The 22,329-nt window shown below is 38.2% G+C and overlaps 1 protein-coding gene across 5 annotated transcripts in view; it reads right to left on the bottom strand.

The window, feature by feature from the left end:
- Window positions 1–22,329, bottom strand: part of IFT80 (intraflagellar transport 80) — a 146,439-nt gene that overhangs the window by 57,267 nt on the left and 66,843 nt on the right. For all 5 annotated transcript variants that reach the window (XM_073232147.1, XM_036997847.2, XM_073232146.1 and 2 more), the window contains one exon: window positions 13,584–13,763. In XM_073232147.1, coding sequence (XP_073088248.1) covers window positions 13,584–13,763 — 180 coding nt within the window. The remainder of the gene's footprint in view (window positions 1–13,583; window positions 13,764–22,329) is intronic.

The following is a 22,329-nucleotide window of genomic DNA, read 5'->3' as shown; positions in this document are numbered from 1 at the left end:
ACATTTAAATTTGAAACCTCACCATACACTCATATATTTTTATCTATCAAAAACAAATATATTTTGATTCTGTCTATGTTGACAAATAGTAACTGCACTAGTTGAGGGAGGATTTAATAATGCAGGTAACTGTTGAGCCACTGTGTGGTATACTTGAAACCAATGTAAGATTGTGTATCATCCATCAAAAAAAACAATACATTTTATCTATAAGTAATAATCAAACCAGTAGCAATGAGCACACCTAGCACCTGGCCTGGATCATGGTCTCTAAATTACATTGCTCTCCAATAGGAATACTGCATTCTTGGAAAAATGGCTGATTCCAAGCCTGGAACAGGAGATGAGTAAGAGGAGCCTCAAGCATCTTCTCAGGAATGCAAGCAAACTATTGAAATCATCTCAAATGACCATAGGAAGCCAAAGATGGAACGATCTGAGCATTAAAGAGAATAGTGACTGCAACAGATTGAAATACATCAAAAATGCTAAAATCTGCAAGTTTATAATGACCGCATAAACAATAACAACAACAAGTTCACTGGGCATACTAGGAAGTCAACTCATTATATGAAGACTTGTAAAGAAAAATAATTCAGAATTTGTTTCACATCAGGTAACCAAATAGAAGCAAGTTTTCTGTAGAAGAATCTTAGCTAGTAAATGCAGAGGGAAAGATAGAATTACAAGATAACCATTTTGCAAACTCTTATGAAACTTGGTTGTAGAGCAGTATCAACAATGGCTGCTAAAAATATTAAGGTAAAACCTAATGGGAAACTATATGACAGATGAATCAGACTTACAACACCTTAACATACAATCTTAATATCACCAAAAGAGAGACAAGCAGATCTATGTCTCTCGTGTGATGCAATAGGAAGTGCACTGCATCACCTACAAGGTATTCTTAATACTTCTGAGTCTAGTTCAGTCTACAGGAAATACAGGGGCTAGATGAACATGTTAAATATAATCTACCCCAGAGATGCAAACAGGAAAATGAGGGAAATTCAATAGAACAAATGACCTGGCTTTTTAATCAACCAAACAAACAAATAAATAAGGAGGAAGAACTGTTTCAGATTTTAAAAGACTGAAGGGATAGGTTAACTAAATGCAGTGTGGAGCTTTGTTTACTGATACAAACCAACTATAAAAATATATACTTAAAAAATAATCAGAGAAATGGACCTGTAACTGTAGAAAGACATTTAGGAGACAACTGGAGGAATGTGAAATATTTCTTTGGTTATGTTAAAATAAAAGTAGTTCTTATCTTTTAGATATTTTAAAGTCTTAATAAAACAGAGTTACACCAGGACCAGTAGTAAAGAAAAGGACACTGATGCATTTGCTTCACTCTTCAATGAGTGGGAGAAATGCCTGCAAAAAGAGGGATAGTTGGATAGCAAGCACTTCAAAGGAGCTGAAGTTCCTTAGGAAGAAGAAATTATTGTGGTCTGGAATCCTCAGTGAGGGGTAAGGAAGAGAGACCTACCCAACCTCCAGACCCAGCAATACTAGACATAAAGAAGAAAAACAACTCTACTTGAGAAGGCTAGAGGATCGACACTGGCCTCAACCAGGTTTACATAGGCAGGAATCAATGTTTATTTAGAACAAAAAGTGAAAAGTGTTTTCAGTGAAAAGGCTGGCCTTTGTCACAAGGCCACAGACATAAGCTGCAGGTTGTGTACTACACAACTCTAGGTGACACAACACTTAGGTGACTGGGCCCCCTTGAACTGAGCAGGCCATGACTGGAGGTGGTCTCTCTTTAAATCCTAGGATTTTTTAGGTCTTCTTCCAAGAAGGGGAGAAGAGAGCTATCCCACAGACTCCCAGTGCTCTGATTTCAAACAGAGATCTGATCAGGCCACTTTCTCACTGCAAGGATTTCTAGTCCATCAGTCAGCAGGAGCCACTCTCCTCATGCCTTTGCCTCCCTGCTTCTGGACCAGGAGTCAAGCAGGTCAGAGACTTCATCCACACTCTGCATTTCTGTTCCATTTCTGGTCCACAGAGATGATTATCTTGTTTTGAGTCCAGAAAAGCCTTTTTAAAACAATATATATTTCATATATTATTGATCTCTTTGGAGCCAAAGGTACGTCTCTTCCTTCCAAGTGTGAACTTATGACACTATCTTCACCAGAAGTCTGAGCTCCCAGAGACTTTTTAAAAGGTCCCAAATGCCATCCTCTCCTAGAAACATTTTCAAGCTAATGGAATGAAATAAAAGTTTTTAAAGGAAGTTATATGGTAGTTTCTTTATAGCAGCATGATACCCAGTGAAACAAACTGACTGTTAACGTAAGTTTAGGAAAATTCAGTATTTACAAGTTCAATTGAATAGGTCTCTGCCATTATTCACATTATAGACAGAAATCTTAAAATTCATCTTGCCTAAAGTAATTCTGTCTTTTATGATTCTGGTACACTAGAACTAAATAGGAATAAAACATCCCAGCCACAATAATCCTAAAGACACTCTAATAATTGCCATTATATTTCAAAACTATAGCAAATCAAATGTCAAAAATTTCCTATGCTGAATTTTTAAGTGTGCTTATTTATTCTGTTTAATTCATGGCACCTCTAGGATTAACTTTTTGATACTTGTATCACCTAATACTTCTACCTGACTGTAATATTTAGACTCTTCAGATTGACATAAATCCAAAAATTATGTTTCCACACTTCCAAAATACTCAACTAATCCCAAATACAGATATAACTGTAGCCAGTAGGTTCCATTTACTTATTTATTTCTGTCTTACTTACATTATCTCATTTAATCCTCAAAATCACTCTATTACTAACTTTTCTCTTTATGGGAGACAAAGTATTAATAATCAAATACTCTTTAAATATTATGACAACTATTAAAAGCCAAGTTAGGGCAGAGGACCTGAATAGACATATTTTCAAAGAAGACATACAGATGGCCAAGAGACATATGAAAAGATGACAAACTCACTAATCATCAGGAAAATGCAAATCAAAACTACAACAAGGTATCACTTCACACCTGTCAGAATGGCTAGTATCAACAAGACAAGAAATAGCAAGTGTTGGTAAGAATGTGGAGGAAAGGGAATTCTTGTACAATGCTGGCGGAATTGCAAATTTCTGCAGCCACTAGGGAAAGCAGTATGGAGGATTCTCAAAAAACTAAAAATAGAAATACCATAAGATCTATCAATTCCACTTCTGGGAATCTACTTAAATAAAAGGAAGTCATTAATTCAAAAAGAAATATGTATCCCTATGTTTACTGCAGCTCTATTTAAAATAGCTAAGATATGGAAGCAACCAAAGTATCTATCAGTAAGTGAATGGATAAAGAAGATGTGGTACATATATGCACTGGAATATTATCCAGCCCTAAAAAAGAAAGAAATCTAGCCATTTGCAACAACATGGGTGAACACAGAGGGTATTAGGCTAAGTGAAATAAGTCAGAGAAAGGTGAATATCATATTTGCTTCTGAAAAACAAAACAAACTGGCAAACAAACAGAAATAGATTCATAAACACAGACAACAGAAGTTATTTACCATGGGAGAGACTGGGGGATGGGTGAAATAGGCGAAGAGGTCAAACAGGTACAAATTTCAAATTACAAAATAATTTAGTCACAGGGATGGAAGTATAGCATAGGGAATATAGCTCAGAATATTATACCTTTGTATGGTGACAGACACCATGGTGAGCATTTAGTAATGTATATAATTGAATCACTAAGTTGTTCACCTAAAATTGATGCAATATGGTATATAAACTATATTTCAACAGATAAATCAATGGAATGAGAGCTCACTCACACACACACAAAAGCCAAGCTGTGCCCCATGTTGAAATGAGAGTGGCAGGAAGGGAAAAAGCTAAACTTGAGACCTGAGAAATACCTCCTCTCCTCTTCTTCCTAACAAGGACTTTAATGGTCCCTTGTGGGAAGAATCACCCACTGGGGTTCAGCCTGAGGGCACGGGGCAGATTAAGAATCCTTCTTACTCCAGGTTTCTGTGTCATACAAAAGCTGATGTCCAGGGAGACAGGCAGGGAAATGAAGCCTATTGCCAGATAGCAACTGCCAGGTCAAGGTCTAGATATAACAATTAAAATTCAACATGACCTCTGGTTTCTGAGTTAATGAAACACAAATCAACCAACAGCCTACTGAGTTTCAAAGGAAACTGCAAAATTCTAAACCAGGAGAATAAAAAGTTACGATTGTTCCCTAAAGCAATCCATGATCCCACCTCACAACAAATTTAAGTGGGCTGCTAAAATATATAATCCCCACAAAGGGAATCCTTCCTAGCAGGAGCTCTTCCAGAAGGGCAAACTAGAGCTGCCAAACAGACCAAGCAATGAACGCTTGCTACCAAAGACATCTCAGGATATTCCTGGCCAGCTGGGCTGTAGCCATGGACCTGGTAATTACTGTGTTTTTTTCCTTTCTCTTTCCCAAATTGTTTTAATGTAGCTTTCCTATTTCCCCTTCATCATTGTAAACTGGGAAAAAGGAGGTGGAGGAGAATAATTAAAATTCACATTTACTTATAGTTTCCATAGATTTAGAGTTGAATGGAATAACTAGATCAGTCTAGGTTATCTTCTTTTAGGGAGGAAATGGGTTTGTTTTCAAATGCACATGGAATAGTTGCATTAGTTAAGCACATTTCTGAATTGTATGTATATAAGGGTAAGCACACATGGGAGGTAGCTTGTAAGGTGGCCCTCAGTGATCCCTGCCTCCCGGTGTTCACATACTTGTGTAAGTCTCTCTACTTGTGTGTGGATTGGGCCTAGTGGCTTGCTTCTCATGAACAGAACATGGCAAAAGTGATGAGATGTCACTTATGCCTTCAGATTAGAAAAAACTGACTTATAGCTTGCTCATACTCTCTCTGGCCCTTCTTACCAACTTGTTCTGATAAAGCATGCTGCCGCTGTGATCTGTCCTATGGAGAAGCTACATACAAGGAATTGAAAGTGGCCTCCAGTCAACAGTTAACAAGGATCTTGGTTCAACAGAACTTGATAGAATCCTGCTAACAACCATGTCAGAGAGCTAGGAAGCCAATTCTTCCTTATTTGAGCCTTCAGGTGTGATTAAAGCCCTGACCAACATCTTAACTGCAGCCTTGTGAAAGACACTGAGCCAGAAAGCCCAGCTGAGCCATGGGATTCCTCACCCACAAGAACTGAGAAATCAGAAATGTTGCTATCTTAAACCATTATGTTTTAAGATGATTTATTATGCAGCAGCAGGTAAATAATACAATATTAATGCTAAGCAGCCAAAGGATAGACTGTAGTAGATATGTTGGGTTTTGTCTGCCCAGAATCAAACACCATCTTTCCTGGTAAACATGCTTGGTTTTCCTTTGGGGAACAATTCCCTCCATTATTCTCAGTGACTAGTGGTTTAGATGGGGTTTACTCACCCTGTCCCCAACTCCCAACTAAATACATTTGACCTACACTTGGCACATGAAACCCAATGCTGAGACTTCTGCTGGAATTACTGCGGTGAGATGGGAAAAGCACTCTTTCTGTTGACTTAAAGTTGACAGAATGTAAGTCTGGGGTTTCCAAGTGCACAAAATAGAGAGAGCTTTTGTGATAACGAAGCCAATGAGGAGAAAAAGGGAGTCAAGAAAGAGAACTGATAAAGTGACATTTTGAAGCCTCTGAATCCAACAATGCCCCAAGTCAGTCTATTTCCTGACTTCACATAAACCAAATTTCTTTTCTCTTCACTGTTTACCTTAAACCAATTTGAGATGAATTTATTTAAAAAAACACAACCCAGATTTTCAACATACTAATCTAAGAGTTCTCTTGAGACTAGGGACCAAAGCTGTCTCATTCACAAGTGTATTCCCATTGCATAGTTCAATGCCTCACAAGTAGAAATCACTCAATAAATATCTATCGAATGAGTAAATGAAAGTATTCTGAGAAAATAACTGAATAGGCCCAACATGACACAAACATAATACAAATGTTTTATAATTACTGAGAATAAAACCCCTTTAAAAAATAAAAATAAGGTACTAGTTCTAAAACTTTGAAAGATTATTTACAAAAACATTCTTTTTTTTAATAAAGACAACTAGAATTAAACAAACCATTTAAACTCTTATCCTGCGTAAAAATCCTCTAATTGCTAGGATAAGTCTTTTTTATTGTGAAAGGAAAACTTTTTCTAAATATATTCTCATCTTGGGGCCTTTTAAAAATTAAGGCTAGAACTTATTTTAGCAGTACTATATTAGCTAGCCCCTGCTGTATGAATAAAGTAACTGTGTCCCAAATTAGGTGATTGGAACTCATAATGCATTCTTTGTCATAGATATAATACTACAAGAAATGTTTTGGTTCCCAGATTAATTAGTAGAGGTATGTATTTACATCATTACCTAGTCAGACCACTAATTAACAAGAAATAAAGAAAAGACAGGAGTATGTCAAACAACACAATGATGATACAATCATCAAATTTCAAACTGTGGAAAGTTCTGCTGGACAATTTAGTTTCTATAACAAATAAACTGCTGTGAGTAAAAATACAAATGGAAGGGGAACTTATAAACTAAAAGAAATGGAGAAGAGGTATCAACCAATTGCAACATGTTAACCATTTAGGATCCTGATTCAACAAACTTCTAAAATTTTGATATGTAGAAAACAACTGAAAATTTGAACATGTCCTGCATATGTGATAACTTATGGTAATGTTATTGCGGTTATGTTAAATAGAGTCCTTATCTTCTAGCAGTATGTACTGAAAAATTTATATATGAAATATGAGATCTGAACTTGCTTCAAAATAATTCGGGGAGATGCTCAAGATGGCGGTGTGAGCAGGGTGGCAGAAATCTCCTCCCAAAACCATATATATTTTGAAAATACAGCAAATACCACTATTCCTAAAAAAGAGACCAGAAGATACAGTACACCAGCCAGGCTACATCTACATGTGCAAGAACTCAACATCTCACGGAAAAGGGTAAGATGCAAAGCCGTGACCTGGAAAGACCCAAGCACTCCCCCCACACCAGCTCACTGGTGGGAGAAAAAGAATCAGAGAGGGGAGGGAGTAGAAGCACAGGACTGCTAAATAACCAGCCCTAGTAACCTGCACTAGGAGCACAGATACACATTGCATGGTGTACTGGATATTAGAGGAACGGAAAAGCAAAATCCAAGACTAAGACTGTGAACAGGTTCCCACAGCCAGCTCCCCTACGACAAAAGAAAAGTGGGCACTTTAAAAGTCTTAAAGGGACAAGGGTTTAACAGATGGACAAAATAGTCCCGGCACACTCAGCCCAGCAGGCTGGGAATGTTAAGGAAGCTCAGGCACCCTAAATCCATGAGTGGCAACACAGCTCCGAAGTCTCTCAAGGTGATAAACAGCCAGCTGTTCATTCCCCTGCTGGCATTGCAAGCAAACCGGCTGATTCGCCATCGCTGCAGAACAACTGGGGAGCAGCCCTGCCCACAGCAACCACACAGAGGCTTCTCCCTGGGCATGGCTAACCGGCCCAGACCCAGAGGATGTCCCCTGCACACAGCTGACCCACATAGACAGAGGAGACTGGCACAGAGTCCAGAAGGCACAAAGTGGCTCTGCTCTGGCGGCAAACATGCACTGCTCACCTAAAACCCCTGCAACTGCTCTAGGCCATCCCAAGGGCCACCCCACCCATGGCAACCCAGGGGATTAACTGAAAGGCTGCTGCCTGTGTGTGGTTGACCGGCATAGGCAGCAGAGACAGGCAAGGTGACCAGCAAGCAAGAAGGGACTTTGTTCTTCCAGACGACATATGCGCCACTTGCCAGCGACCACTCCCATCACCATGAAAAGGCAGAAGAACCTTGTTCAGTCCAAAATCCCTCAAACACCAGAGAGAGGGCTTGGTGATACTGAAATCACCAATATTTCTGAAAAAGAATTCAAAATAAAAGTCATAAGCATGCTGATGAAGCTACAGAGAAATATGCAAGAACTAAGGGATGAATTGTGGACGTAGGTAACAGAAATGAAACAAACAATGGAAGGAGTAAAGAGCAGAATGGATTAGGTGGAAGAGACTGTTAATGGATAGAAATCAGAGAACAGGAATACAGAGAAGCTGGGGCAGAGAGAGATAAAAGGATCTCCAGGAATGAAAGAATATTAAGAGAACTGTATGACCAATCCAAATGGAACAACATTTGCATTATGGGGCTACCAGAAGAAGAAGAGAGAGAAAAAGGGATAGAAAGTGTCTTGAAGAAATGATTGCTGAAAACTTCCCCAAGTTGGGGAAGGAAATAGTCTCTCAGACCACAGAAACCCACAGATGTCCCAACACAAGGGACCCAAGGAGGACAACACCAAGACATATAATAATTAAAATGGCAAAGATCAAAGACAGGGACACGGTATTAAAAGCAGCAAGAGAGAGAAAAAAGATCACCTACAAAGGAAAACCCATCAGGCTATCATCAGACTTCTCAAAAGAAACCCTTACAGGCCAGCAGAGAATGGCATGATATATTCAATGCAATGAAACAGAAGGACCTCCAACAAAGAATGCTGTATCCAGAAAGATTATCATTTAAATTTGAAGGAGGGATTAAACAATTCCCAGACAAGCAAAAGTTGAGGGAATTTACCTCCCACAAACCATCTCTACAGTGTATTTTAAAGGGACAGCTCTAGATGGAAGTGCTCCTAAGGCTAAATAGATGTCGTAAGAGAAAATAAAACCACAGCAAAGAAAGTAGACCAACCAAACACTAACTAAATGCAAAATAAAATCACCTATCCACAAAATCAGTCAAGGGAAACACAGAGTACAGAATAAACATCTAACATATAAAGAGTGGAGGAGGAAGAAAAAGAAGGGAGAGAAATAAAGAATCATCAGACTGTGTTTATAATAGCAACTTAAGTGAGTTAAGTTAGACAGTTAGATAGCAAAGAAACTACCCTTGAACATTTGGTAACCACGAATCCAAAGGCTGCAATGACAATAACTACGTATCTATTGATAATCACCCTAAATGCAAATGGACTGAATGCACCAATCAAAAGACACAGAGTTAAAAGAATGGATAAAAAAGCAAGAAGCATCTATATGCTGCCTACAAGAGACTCACCACACACTCAAAGACATAGACAGACTAAAAGTGAAGGGACGTAAAACGATATTTCATGCAAACAATAGGGAGAAAAAAGCAGCTGTTGCAGTACTTGTATCACACAAAATAGACTTCAAAACAAAGAAAGCCACAATAGACAAAGAAGGACATTACATAATGATAAAGGGGTCAGTCCAACAAGAGGATATAACCATTATTAAATATCTATGTACCCAACACAGAGGCACCTACATATGTGAAACAAATACTAACAGAATTAAAAGGGGAAATAGAATGCAATGCATTCATTTTAGGAGACTTCAACACACCACTCACTCCAAAGAACAGATCAACCAGACAGAAAATAAGTAAGGACACAGAGGCACTGAACAGCACATTAGAACAGATGGACCTAACAGACATCTACAGAACTCTACACCCAAAAGCAGCAGGATACACATTCTTCTCAAGTGCACATGGAACATTTTCCAGAATAGACCACATACTAGGCCACAAAAAGAGCCTCAGCAAATTAAAAAATATTGAATTTTACCAACCAACTTCTCAGGTCACAAAGGTATGAAACTAGAAATAAATTCTACAAAGAAAACAAAAAGGCTTACAAACACATGGAGGCTTAACAACATGCTCCTAAATAATGAATGGATAAATGACCAAATTAAAACAGAGATCAAGCTATATATGGAGACAAATGAAAACAAAAGCACAACACCTGAACTTCTGTGGAACGCAGTGAAGGCAGTTCTGAGAGGAAAGTACATAGCAATCCAGGTCTACATAAAAAAGGAAGAACAATCCCAAATGAATAGTCTAAATTCACAATTATTGAAACTGAAAAAAGAAGAAATGAAGCCCAAAGTCAGTAAAAGGAGGGGCATAATAAAGATCAGAGAATAAATAAATAAAATTGAGAAGCATAAAATAGAAAAAATTAGTGAAACCAAGAGCTGGTTCTTTGAGAAAATAAACAAAATAGATAAACCCCTAGCCAGACTTATTTAGAAAAAAAGAGGATCTACACACATAAACAGAATCAGAAATGAGAAAGGAAAAATCATGATGGACACCACAGAAATACAAAGAATTATTAGAGAATACTGTAAAAACCTATATGCTAACAAACTGGATAACCTAGAAGAAATGGACGATTTCCAGAAAAATACAATCTTTCAAGACTGACCAAGGAAGAAACAGAAAATCTAAACAGACCAATTACCAGCAACAATATTGAATCGGTAATTAAAAAACTACTCAAGAACAAAACCCCTGGGCCAGATGGATTCACTGCTGAATTTTATCAGACTTTTAGAGAAGACATAATACCCATTCTCCTTAAGGTTTTCCAAAAAATAAAAGAGAAGGGAATACTTCCAAACTCATTCTATGAAGCCAGCATCACTCTAATACCAAAACCAGGCAAAGACATCACAAAAAAATAAAACTACAGGCCAGTATTCCTGATGAACATAGATGCAAAAACACTCAACAAAATATTAGGAAACCGAATTCAAAAATACATCAAGAGGATCATACACCATAATCAAGTCGGATTTATTTCATGGATGCTAGGATGGCACAACATTCAAAAATCCATCAATATCATCCACCATATAAACAAAAAGAAGGACAAAAAACACATGATCATCTCCATAGACACTGAAAAAGCATTTGACAAAATTCAACATCCATTCATGATAAAAAGTCTCAACAAAAAAAAAAATGGGTACAGAGGGCAAGTACCTCAACATAATAAAGGCCATATATGATAAACCCACAGGCAACATCCTACTTAACAGCGAGAAGCTGAAAGCTTTACCCCTAAAACTGGGAACAAAACAAGGATACTCACCTCCGTGCTTTTATTCAACATATTACTGGAGGTCCTAGCCACGGCAATCAGACAACACAAAGAAATAAAAGGCATGCAGACGAGCAAGGAAGAAGTCAAACTGTCCCTGTTTGCAAATGACATGATATTGTACATAAAAAACCCTAAAGAATCCACTCCAAAACTACTAGAACTAATATCAGAATTCAGCAACGTTGCAGGATACAAAATTAATACACAGAAATCTGTTGCTTTCCTATATGCTAAATACGGACTTGCAGAAAGAGAAATCAGGAAAACAATTCCATTCACAATTGCATCAAAAAAAATAAAATACCTAGGAATAAACCTAACCAAGGAAGTGAAAGACCTATATCCTGAAAACTATAAGACACTCTTAAGAGAAATTAAAGAAGACACTAGCAAATGGAAATTCATCCCATGCTCTTGGCTAGGAAGAATTAATATCATCAAAATGGCTATCCTGCCCAAAGCAATATACAGATTTGATGCAATCCCTATCAAATTACCAACAACATTCTTCAACGAACTGGAACAAATAGTTCAAAAATTCATATGGAAACACCAAAGACCCCGAATAGTCAAAGCAATCCTGAGAAGGAAGAATAAAGTGGGGGGGGGGGTCTCGCTCCCCAACTTCAAGCTCTACTACAAAACCACAGTAATAAAGACAATTTGGTACTGGCACAAGAACAGACTCACCGATCAGTGGAACAGAATAGAGAGTCCAGATATTAATCCAAGCATATATGGTCAGTTAATATACGATAAAGGAGCCATGGATATACAATGGGGAAATGACAGCCTCTTCAACAGTTGGTGTTGGCAAAACTGGACAGCTACGTGTAAGAGAATGAAACTGGATTACTGCCTAACTCCACAAACAAAAGTAAACTCAAAATGGATCAAAGGCCTGAATGTAAGTCATGAAACCATAAAACTCTTAAAAGAAAACATAGGCAAAAACTCTCTTGGACATAAACATGAGCAACTTCTTCATGAACATATATCCCCAGGCAAGGAAAACAAAAGTAAAAGTGAACAACTGGGATTATATCAAGCTGAAAAGCTTCTGTACAGCAAAGGACACCATTAGTAGAACAAAAAGTCATCCTATAGTATGGGAGAATATATTCATAAATGACATATCCAATAAAGGGTTGACATCTGAAATATATAAAGAGCTCACACACCTCAACAAACAAAAAGCAAATAAACCAATTAAAAAATGGGCAGAGGGTCTGAACAGACACTTCTTCAAAGAAGAAATTCAGATGGTCAACAGGCACATGAAAAGATGCTCTACATCACTAATAATCAGAGAAATGCAAATTAAAACCACAATGAGATACCACCTCACACCAGTTAGGATGGCCACCATCCAAAAGACAAACAATAACAAACACTGGTGAGGATGTGGAGAAAGGGGAACCCTCCTACACAGCTGGTGGGAATGTAAACTAGTTCAATCATTGTGGAAAGCAGTATGGAGGTTCCTCAAAATACTGAAAATAGAAATACCATTTGACACAGGAATTCCACTCTTAGGAATTTACCCTAAGAATGCAGGAGCCCAGTTTCAAAAAGACGTATGCATCCCTATGTTTATCACAGCACTATTTACAGTAGCCAAGAAATGGAAGCAACCTAAGTGTCCATCAGTAGATGAATGGATCAAGAAGATGTGGTACATACACATAATGGAATATTATTCAGCGTAAGAAGCAACAAATCCTACCATTTGCAACAACATGGATGGAGCCAGAGGGTATTATGCTCAGTGAAATAAGCCATGCGGAGAAAGACAAGTATCAAATTCAAATGATTTCACTCATCTGTGGAGTATATGAACTAAGCAAAAACTGAAGGAACAAAACAGCAGCAGACTCACAGAATCCAAGAACGGACTAACAGTTACCAAAGGGAAAGGGACTGGGGAAGGTGGGTGGGAAGGGAGGGATAAGGGGAAAAAGAGGCATTATGATTAGCACACATAATGTGGGGTGGTGGGGCACAGGGAAGGTAGTATATACAGAGAAGACAAGTAGTGAGTCTATAGTATCTTACTATGCTGATGGACAGTGACTGTAGTGGGGTATGTGGTGGGGACTTGATAATGGGTGGAATCTAGTAACCACAATGTTGTTCATTTAAGTGTATATTAATGATATAAAAATTAATCAATTAATTAATTAATTAAAAAATAAAAATAAAGATGTTCTTCCATTCACCTCTCTCTCCATATCCCCTTGTCAGAATCTTTCAATCTTATTTTTTTTTTCAATCTCATTTTTTCATGACCCAACTTTTATCTGCCAAAAAAAAAAATTAAGAATAATTGGGGAAGGGGAAAAGTAGACATGGACATGCATAGGGGAGGCTGGCTCACAGATTGATGGTTTTTGGGGCTGGATGATGAGTACGTATAGTTTTATTACACTAATATGACTGAATTTTTTATAAACTTTATTTAAGTACAATTAATCAGGATAACTCCATATACTGTATAGTGAGCTAATGCGAAAAGAAGCAGGTTTAGTCAACCATGGAACAAAAATCATACCTGCATGGTCCTTCTTTTAGTTAATGTTACTTGAAAATTTTTCCACTCCCAACGTTGCTCCACTACATGTGCAAAAACAACATGTCCATTTCCACAGGCTCCAGCAATCTGAGTGCCATCAATTGACCATGCAATATTAAATATGCTGCCAGTGTTGGGTTTTTCTAAAGCATATGACCACTGGGGAGGAAAGAACAAGAGAAAAATTGATTTATTTTTTTAAATGTTAAAGAGGTTTTAAATTGAGCATGTTAACATACTAATTTTTAAGAGAATGTATTTTATTCTAAAATTAGTAAGACAAATTTCCTTAATAAAATCACCGTGTACTGAATGCAAGATACAGGTGTAATTGTTAAAGTACATAGTAGAATAACATGATAGAAGTATATGAAGTCTGTTAAGAACTGCAAAATACCTATACCATTTCAATTCACATCCATACTTTTAAGTAATAACACAGAACAAGTAAATACAGATTCTGTAGAAGAAACACACATCTTATTATTAATTCTTAAGGATCTCTATAGTCACTACATCTAAAAATTTTATTACACTATTTCAATAATGCCATTAAAAATTTAAATTAAACACATAACCTAACTCTCTCAGACACACATCCTGAATCATGAGAGTATAGGCAAATGGATGTTTTCCATTTTTTTTTATACTGCAGTAAGTATAAGCTTTTCTAGAATTTATGTGTTTGAACATGTTATCTACAGATATCAATATGCATCAACTGGGACATAAAAGATTCTTGTAGTGTATGTGAATAAGACTAAGAAAAAAAACCAAAAAATTTTAAAGGTGGTATTATATACATGTCCTTTCATTTTTCAGAAGCAACATATGTATTCATTACATATGTGTAGAAGGATGATTACTTATTTGACTAATTTTATATACATTCTCTTTCCATTATTTCAGCATTGAATATGCTGAAATTAAATCTTGATTTTTGTTATTGTAGTTGTTTTTGGCTCTTGGGTGGGTATTTATTTCTGTTCTACATCATTATTTTTTTAGATATACTCATTATAAGCTATAAGCTCACTCACAAAAAATCAGGAGAAAAATGGAAAAAATATAGAACAGATTCACTAACACTACTACAAATCAAGACTAAAATCAACAAAAATGTTGAATAATTCTTACTATTGCCTGATAGTTTTTATCAACTCCCTTCCTACCCTCTTCAAACTTCATGGCTTAAGTGAAAGGCCCTCTACAATAATAAAGTTAGCAAGGAGGAGGTAATGAACAAACCATAAACTTTGCTTCATCAGTGGTATTACAAGAGAAAATACTACAAACTTTATTTTCTCAAATCAAGATGAATAAGTTCAAAAAAAGAATATATAATATATATTATATTATATATATATGATTCTTGAGGTTATCTTTTTAAAATACTATAGAAGACTAGGGAATTCAAGGATACAAAATAATCTGCTTTTGGTAATAAAATGAAATTAATTTATTTGTGTTTGACAACCAAGAATTATTAAATACTACATGCTACTATTTTACATAAAGATTAAAAGTAGTTGGTATAGACAAATGAGACTCAGTTTGTTAGTATAATATTTAATGACTAGGACAGGCTTATGGCATATCTCTCTTTCACTCTAAACTATTTTTATGGTATAAATGAAAGAGAGCTTATTTTAAATTGTATTTTTAAACTACAGATTCATAATTTTAAACCACCTTCTTTAAACTTTGATCTTAAAATACCCAAGGAACCAAGTCAGCCAGAAAGAAACATCTTACTAAAATGAAACAGAAATATTTATTGAGAACCCATGGATGCCTGATCCTAAGAGTAGAAAAGGTAAAGAAAGGTTTAGGTAATATTATCATCACCTGTATTCCTCTGATTTTTCACAGTCCACATAAACCAACAAAAATAAAATCTGCAACAGCAACTTATCACTAAAATAAATTTCAAAGAATATAACAGTATCAAAAGACCTACTTACTATACCAAGGGCCACCCCTACTGCCTCAGGTATCTCTTCTACTTGCCTCCAGTCCTGGGATGGGGTCCAGTCCTCTAGGAGGCAAGCCACCTCAGACCACATACTCACTGGGGGACAATCCACTGTCTCCCCATTCACAGGGGCAGCCCGCTGAAGCACCCCTCCCATAAGGGCAGCCTGTCTTTTTCCTTGGTCAACAATGAACCCTGCCAACTTTGCCAATTATCTTGCCAATGGGTTTCAGCCCTGGGCAAGTTTGCTATGGATTCAATGTGACCAAAGAAAATGACAGCAAACGTTCTTTGGGGTGAAAGCGTTTATTACCCGGCTTGTTCTCCCAGCAGTAGGTCGAGCTCTAGCATCTCTGCCTGCACCCAGAGCACTGGGCCAAGCTCTCTATATAGTGCAATAATAGCTTATTGCCTAAAGGTGTGGAAGCGGTAGCCTAGCAACAGGCCAGTCACATCATCAGGTAGTTTAAGTTCAGTGAGGAACCTGGCCACAGGAACTCCAACTTCCCCACAGGTATAAAGCCTTTCACCCCAAGAATGTTCCATTGTCATTCTTCGGTCTTACTGAATCAATAGTGAACTTGCCCAAGGCTGAAACCCACTGGCAAGACAACTGGTGATGTTGGCAAGATTTGCTGCAGACTGAAGAAACAGTACAGGCTGCCCTCATGGGAGGAGTATTTCAGCAGGCTTCCCCTAAGGATGTGGAGACATTCAAATGTCCCCCAATGGACATGTGGTCTGACGTGGATGGCCTCCTAGAGGACTGGGACCCTCCCTAAGACTGGGGAGAGGTGGAGGCAACACCTGAGGCAGTAAAGTTGCCCTCGGCAAAATAGGGAATTCCTTCATGGATTCAGAAATGACATCCTGTGGCTGGTGGGATTGGGGGATTTGGGAGCAAGTAGCAGGTGTGTGGCTTCTTTAGGGATCATGTAATGTTCTGGAGTTATGGGGATGGTTGCACAACTATATATGAAAAGCACTGCACTGTGCACCTTACAAAGGAGAATATTATGTATGGTATGTAAGTTCTAGCTTCATAAAAAAGAAACAAGGGGGAAAATTTAAAAAAAAAATAGGGAATTCCTTAAAGAAACACCAGAACTGTGGGATGGTTTTTATTCACAGTGTTAGGAAAGGCCATAAGGGAGAAAGACGTCCTCCTGCAGGAAGCACAAGAAGAGGCAGCACAAGAGCTGAGAGGTGCTGTACAAGAGGTAAAAAATTTGTTGAGGATTGAAATGGTGTCACTACGAGGTGCTGTGGAAATGGTAATGGATGTAATGGTAGCATGAGAAGCAGCAGCACGAGAATGCAGGCTGTGAGATGCTGTGAGCCAAGTGAAGGGTGTAGTGGTGTGAGAGCCCCAGAAATGAAGGAGGAACCAAGGTTTGAGGAACAGGTGGGGATGGAGGCCCTGCTGGCTCCAGAGGCATTGGCTCCTCTTCTTTTGAAAGAAAGCTAGTAAAAAGCCCTCCTGGTGGTAGTAAAGAAAATAAAAATGCAGCGTCCATGGGCAACTCCAAGAGAGGTGCAGCCCCCTCTCCAGGTCGTGAAGCACTCTATGCTCCGCCCCATACTCAGACTGAGCTGGTGGACTTGGGTTCCTGGTTTCAGAAGAAGCCCTCAGAGGCAATATCAACTTGGTTCCTGTGTCTTTGAGATGTAGGTGTTGATGGAATTATTCTGTCTGGGCTAGAAATGGGACAACTGGGTTCCCTGACAACTCACCTAGCCCTGAGGCAGCAACTACAAAATGTACACCAGACTCCAGAAAATCCCTCCCTCCTCGATTGGATTATGTCTGCTCTTCAGGTTATGTAGCCCAATCAGGGTGATTTATCATCCTCCCTTGCTACATGGCAGATGTATGCTGAGCTCCAACAGGTGTCACAGAAGTTAGGCATGAAAAATGCCATTTATAGTCCAGAGAATTACAGCCCAGATAAGGACACTTTTACTGCAGGAATGAGAAATGCAGTGCTTCAAACAACTCCCCCATCCCTCTTTGGGCCCCTAGTGGCCATTCTTGCCCCTCACTTGGGACAGCCCGTGAGGTTACCTGTATGGTAGCAGACTTTGGAGAAGCTGAAGCAATGAAAGCACAGAAGGAAATATGATCTGCTACTAAGAGGAATCATTTAAAGGGTCCTGGGAAGGTCACAAGGACCCAGATATGGGTTGGTTTGATAAGGACAGGAGCAAACAGAGAGAAATTGGATGGAAAGTCAAATAGAATCTTACTGGAGCTGTGGCAACAATTGAAACCAGAGCAGCAGCTCCGGCTGCTGAGGACAATGAAGCACAGGCCTGAGACAGAACCACAAGTCCGGCCTGGGTGCAACACTTTCTGCTGAAGAGGTTGGAGATGCCCTCCAGGGGCTGAAGAAGGTGGGTACTGTAAGGCCCACCCATGGTCCTTTTGGTTAACTCATCTGAGTAGAACTGGTTTGAATACAGCCAGGATGACCACTTGGTGGCAATGGATATCCTCAGGTCTGAGGGTTATTATAATTTCTGCTACCTGTATCATAACTTTTGTTATTTGTATATTGTTATAACCTCTGTTGTTATTGTAGAATTTGGTTACAATGTTCCAGCTTTCTGGCACAAGGACCACTGAAGAAGATTGAGGGTGCATAGATTGAGAGGCGACAATCCTGGAGGGGTAGAATGTGGAGAAAATCAAAATTCCTATGGCCAGGATTCTCACTTGAGCCTCATCAGCTAGCTCTCTACACACATGTGGGCAGTAGGTTATTATTGACTCCATATACAGAGCTCTGCCCTGGGCTGCACGGCTTCAGGACAGCAGAGGCTGAAGTGGTGGCAGCACAGAGGACAGAGACTGAGACGGCTGGGGGGGCAGAGAGGCCCAGAGGCAGAGACCAGCTTGCTGCATGCAGACTTCCTCTGAGGTGCACGGGATTCTAGCACTTGACCTGCCACCATGGGAATAAAGCTGGGTATAAACCCTTTCACCCCAAGAACATTCCATTGTCATTTTTTGGTCTCACCAAGTCAAGAGTAAACTTGCCCAAGGCTGAAACCCATTGGCAAGACACCCTGCAACCCAACCAATAAATCCAGAATTTTGTGGGGTGGGGTCTGGGTATGTTTAAAGTTATCTAGGTGATCTTAATCTAGAGGCACTGTTCTCAGAGAAAAGTAAAATCTGTGATTTGGTTTAGGACTATTATTAGCAGCTGGCTCACTGTTAATACTTTGCCAATTCATCTGCTAACTCTTGAGAAAATTACAAACCTTTGTTTTAGCCTCTAATCCAGCTCCTCAAAGTTATGTATAAATTGTTTCTTACATTAATCAACCTAATTTCTTCTTCGCTTTTTATTATTAGAATTTCAAACATAAATAACAACATTCAGCAGTGGTTCTCAAAGTTCAGTGTGCACTAGAATCACCTAAAGAAATTGTTAAAATAGATTGCTGGCCTCCGCCCCAGTCTCTGATTCAGTAGATCTAGGGGAGGGCCCAAGATCTGCAAGTTCCAGGTGGTGCTCAATACTTTGAGAATGACTGGCATAATGAACCCTCACTACCCAGATTACAACAAGGATGAACCAATGGCTAAATTCTCATCTTATCTGTACAACCACCCACTTCCCCATGGCCCAGATTATTTTGAGCAAATCCCTAACATCATATCATTTCATCACTAAGCATTTCAGTATATATCAATGTGTGACCACAAGTTCGATTGCATGCTTGATGAGAAAGTGCTTGAAAGACTGAGGAAAAGACATGGCAATGGCATATGAGATGGGAGAGTTTATTGGGACTTATGTACAGGGAGTCCAGGAGTGGCTGGTTGGGCAAGGCTGCACACCTCTGTCGTGGGTAGGGAGGGAACTGTTTATATGAAGTAAGGAGACAAAGGCTACATATATGTCAGGCGCAAGGAGACAAAGACTATGTGCTTTGCTAGAAGGGATCTCTTGTGTGAACAGTGCCCCAAGGAACAAAACCTTGGTGCCAGGGGTCTGCTCCCAGTAAGATGTTTCCATCGATAAAGTGGGCCTGGATTTTGCCTGCCCCAGGCGATCAACATACCATATACTTAACATACCACTGAAAGAAGGGGGGCCAGGTGGACACATGGTTATTCAGGGACAAAAGATTTACAAGCAGGTAGTGCTTGTCCCCACAATCACTAAAAACACAAAGATTTTTTAAACCTGACCTCAATACCACTATTAACCCTAAAAACATTTAGCAGTAATTCCTAGATATTATCAAGTATCATTTTTTAGTTTTCAGTGTTTTTGACAGAATCTGGTAGTCTTTGATCACTTCTCTTGTTTTTCAGCATGACAAAATGTTCCATATTCATATTTTATATTTCCTGACCCACATCTGGCATCTGCCTTTCCTTCAGTGAGTCCTGGCTCATTTTATGGAAACGTGGAAAATGCTACTGACAGAAAGCCCATAAATGCTGGAGGAGCTCAATGTTCCAGAGTTAATCATTGCTTTTCTAGGCCTTTTTAATGGACAGAACAAGGGAATTTTTCATGAACTCAAACTGACATTTCCAATTCAAATCCAGGAATGATAGAATTTTTATTTACCCTCACCAATCTTACCTCAGTATCTCTTTTCATCTAGCCAAATATCCCAGTTCTTATGAGAACCAATATAAATACTCAGAATAATACCTATATCACAGTTACAAAAAAGTTTAAATTTTTTTCCTTCTTTGACTCTTAGGCCCATTTTTTTAAATGACAAGTTTATTGACATATATTTCACATACTATAAAATTCACCTGTTTTAAGAATAAAATTTAGGGGTTTTTAGTACAGAGTTGTGCAACGATCACCACTAATCTCAGAACAGTTTTATTACCACAAAAAGAAACCCACACCCATTAGCAGTCACTCCTATTCTCCCTCCCCCAGCTCCTGGCAACCATTAATCTACTTTCATGTTCTATTTCAGCCATTTCATATAAATGGAATAGTACATTATGTGGCCGTTTGTGATTGGCTTTTTCACTTAGCATAATGTTTTCAAGGTTCATCCATGTTGTAGTACATATCTGGCTTCATTCCTTTTATTGCCAAATAATATTGTACTGTACGGATATAAACACGGTTTCTCCATTCACCATTTGATAGGCATTTGGGTTTTTCAGCTTTTTGGCTAAATTTATGAATAATGTTATAAACATTTGTGCATAAGTTTTTGTGAGGACATGTTTTAATTTCTCTTGGGTACATATCTAGGAACGGAATTGCTGGTAACTTGATGTTTAACATCTTGAGGAATTGCCAAACTATTTTCCAAAATAGCAGGGTAATTTTCTATTAAGTCTCTACTGTGAGCACAAGGGGCAGATAATCAAATCATTCAAAGTCATCTTTAAATAGCTCTTCTCTGAGTAGGTATACAAACAACTGAATACACAGGTTCATTTGTTCCATTTACTTTTGAGTTTAAGGAAGTGCTTTCTAAAAATTCAATTTTGTTTTAGAATCATGCAAAGTATTTCCATGGTTCCAAGGTTAAATTTACCAAAAAAATATGTAAAACAAGGCATAGCCAAAGTCTAACTTTTATCCCTTTCCTCTTCAACATTCTCTCCTCCCCCATATAGATAACTACATCTTTATATTTTATCCTTATACATCTTTCATGTGTGTGTGTGTGTGTGTGTGTGTGTGTGTAGGCACCAGCATTTACTAAGAAAGGGGTAGGAGTAGTGATACAAATACGCCTAACAATGTTGCAGACATTATCTACTGTAGTATATGAGTATATGCATTCTTTCACAGTCACTGATAGCATTTGTGGGCACACATGTGTGGCTTTCATGTAGGCTTTCAGCACGGTCTATTTTATTTGCTGTCCCTCTTCTTTGGGACATATTTTAGTATTCAGGAAAGTCTCTATTTTTAATCTAATAATTGTCTTTATACTAATTACTTTTAAAAATACCCTTATCCCCATGCCACCTTTTTGGGCATTTTTCCATTGGTTGTCCACTATAAGCAATATGAAAATTAGGAAATATCCTCCGCCACCCCTTTTTCCCTTATCTGATTTTAAGTAATATCATTTTAATCCTAGTTAATACCCAGAAGGCAATCAGCAAGTTTATTAGACCTTTCATATACTTTCTCATTTTTCCCCATTTCTGCAGTTGTTGGTGCCAACAGCCAATACCTACTATACTGGATCCTTCAAAGACATCATTTTGTCTTAGTTCTACAGATAAATATATACCAAGTGCTCATAGTTAGTACTTATTTTACTATGTTCCTAGTCATATTAATCTGAAGCTAATTCTGCAGTAGGCTTCTCAAAACACTAATATGAACAACATTGCTTGAGTTCTTGCACGTTTATAGTTTGCTTATGACCTTTATAAAGATCAGAATGGCTGGATGTAAAATCTTTGACTTACCTATTCTTTCTTTAAGTAACTATGTTAACCTATTATTTTCTGGAATAAAAAGCTGCTATCAAAGTCTGATGACATGATTTTCTTCCCTTTATAAGTGACTTGGTCTTTTCCTTGGATGCCCACAGAACTTTTTTTTCTTTAAAAAATTCCAAATAATAAACTAATAAAATTGTTTTATTAGTATATATCCGAGAGTTGGCCAACTACGTCAGTTTTCCTAGGCATCTGGTATACCTTTTCAGTATCAATTTCAAATCCTGTGTTTGAGGAAATCTTTCCTGAATGACAGCTTTTAGTATTTTTCTGTTCATTGCTTTGGG

The sequence above is a fragment of the Manis javanica genome, chromosome 3 (assembly GCF_040802235.1).
Source record: "Manis javanica isolate MJ-LG chromosome 3, MJ_LKY, whole genome shotgun sequence".
NCBI classification, from domain to species: Eukaryota; Metazoa; Chordata; class Mammalia; order Pholidota; family Manidae; genus Manis; species Manis javanica.
Note: the sequence above shows the minus strand (reverse complement) of the source record. Positions and strands in the feature narration are given on the sequence as shown.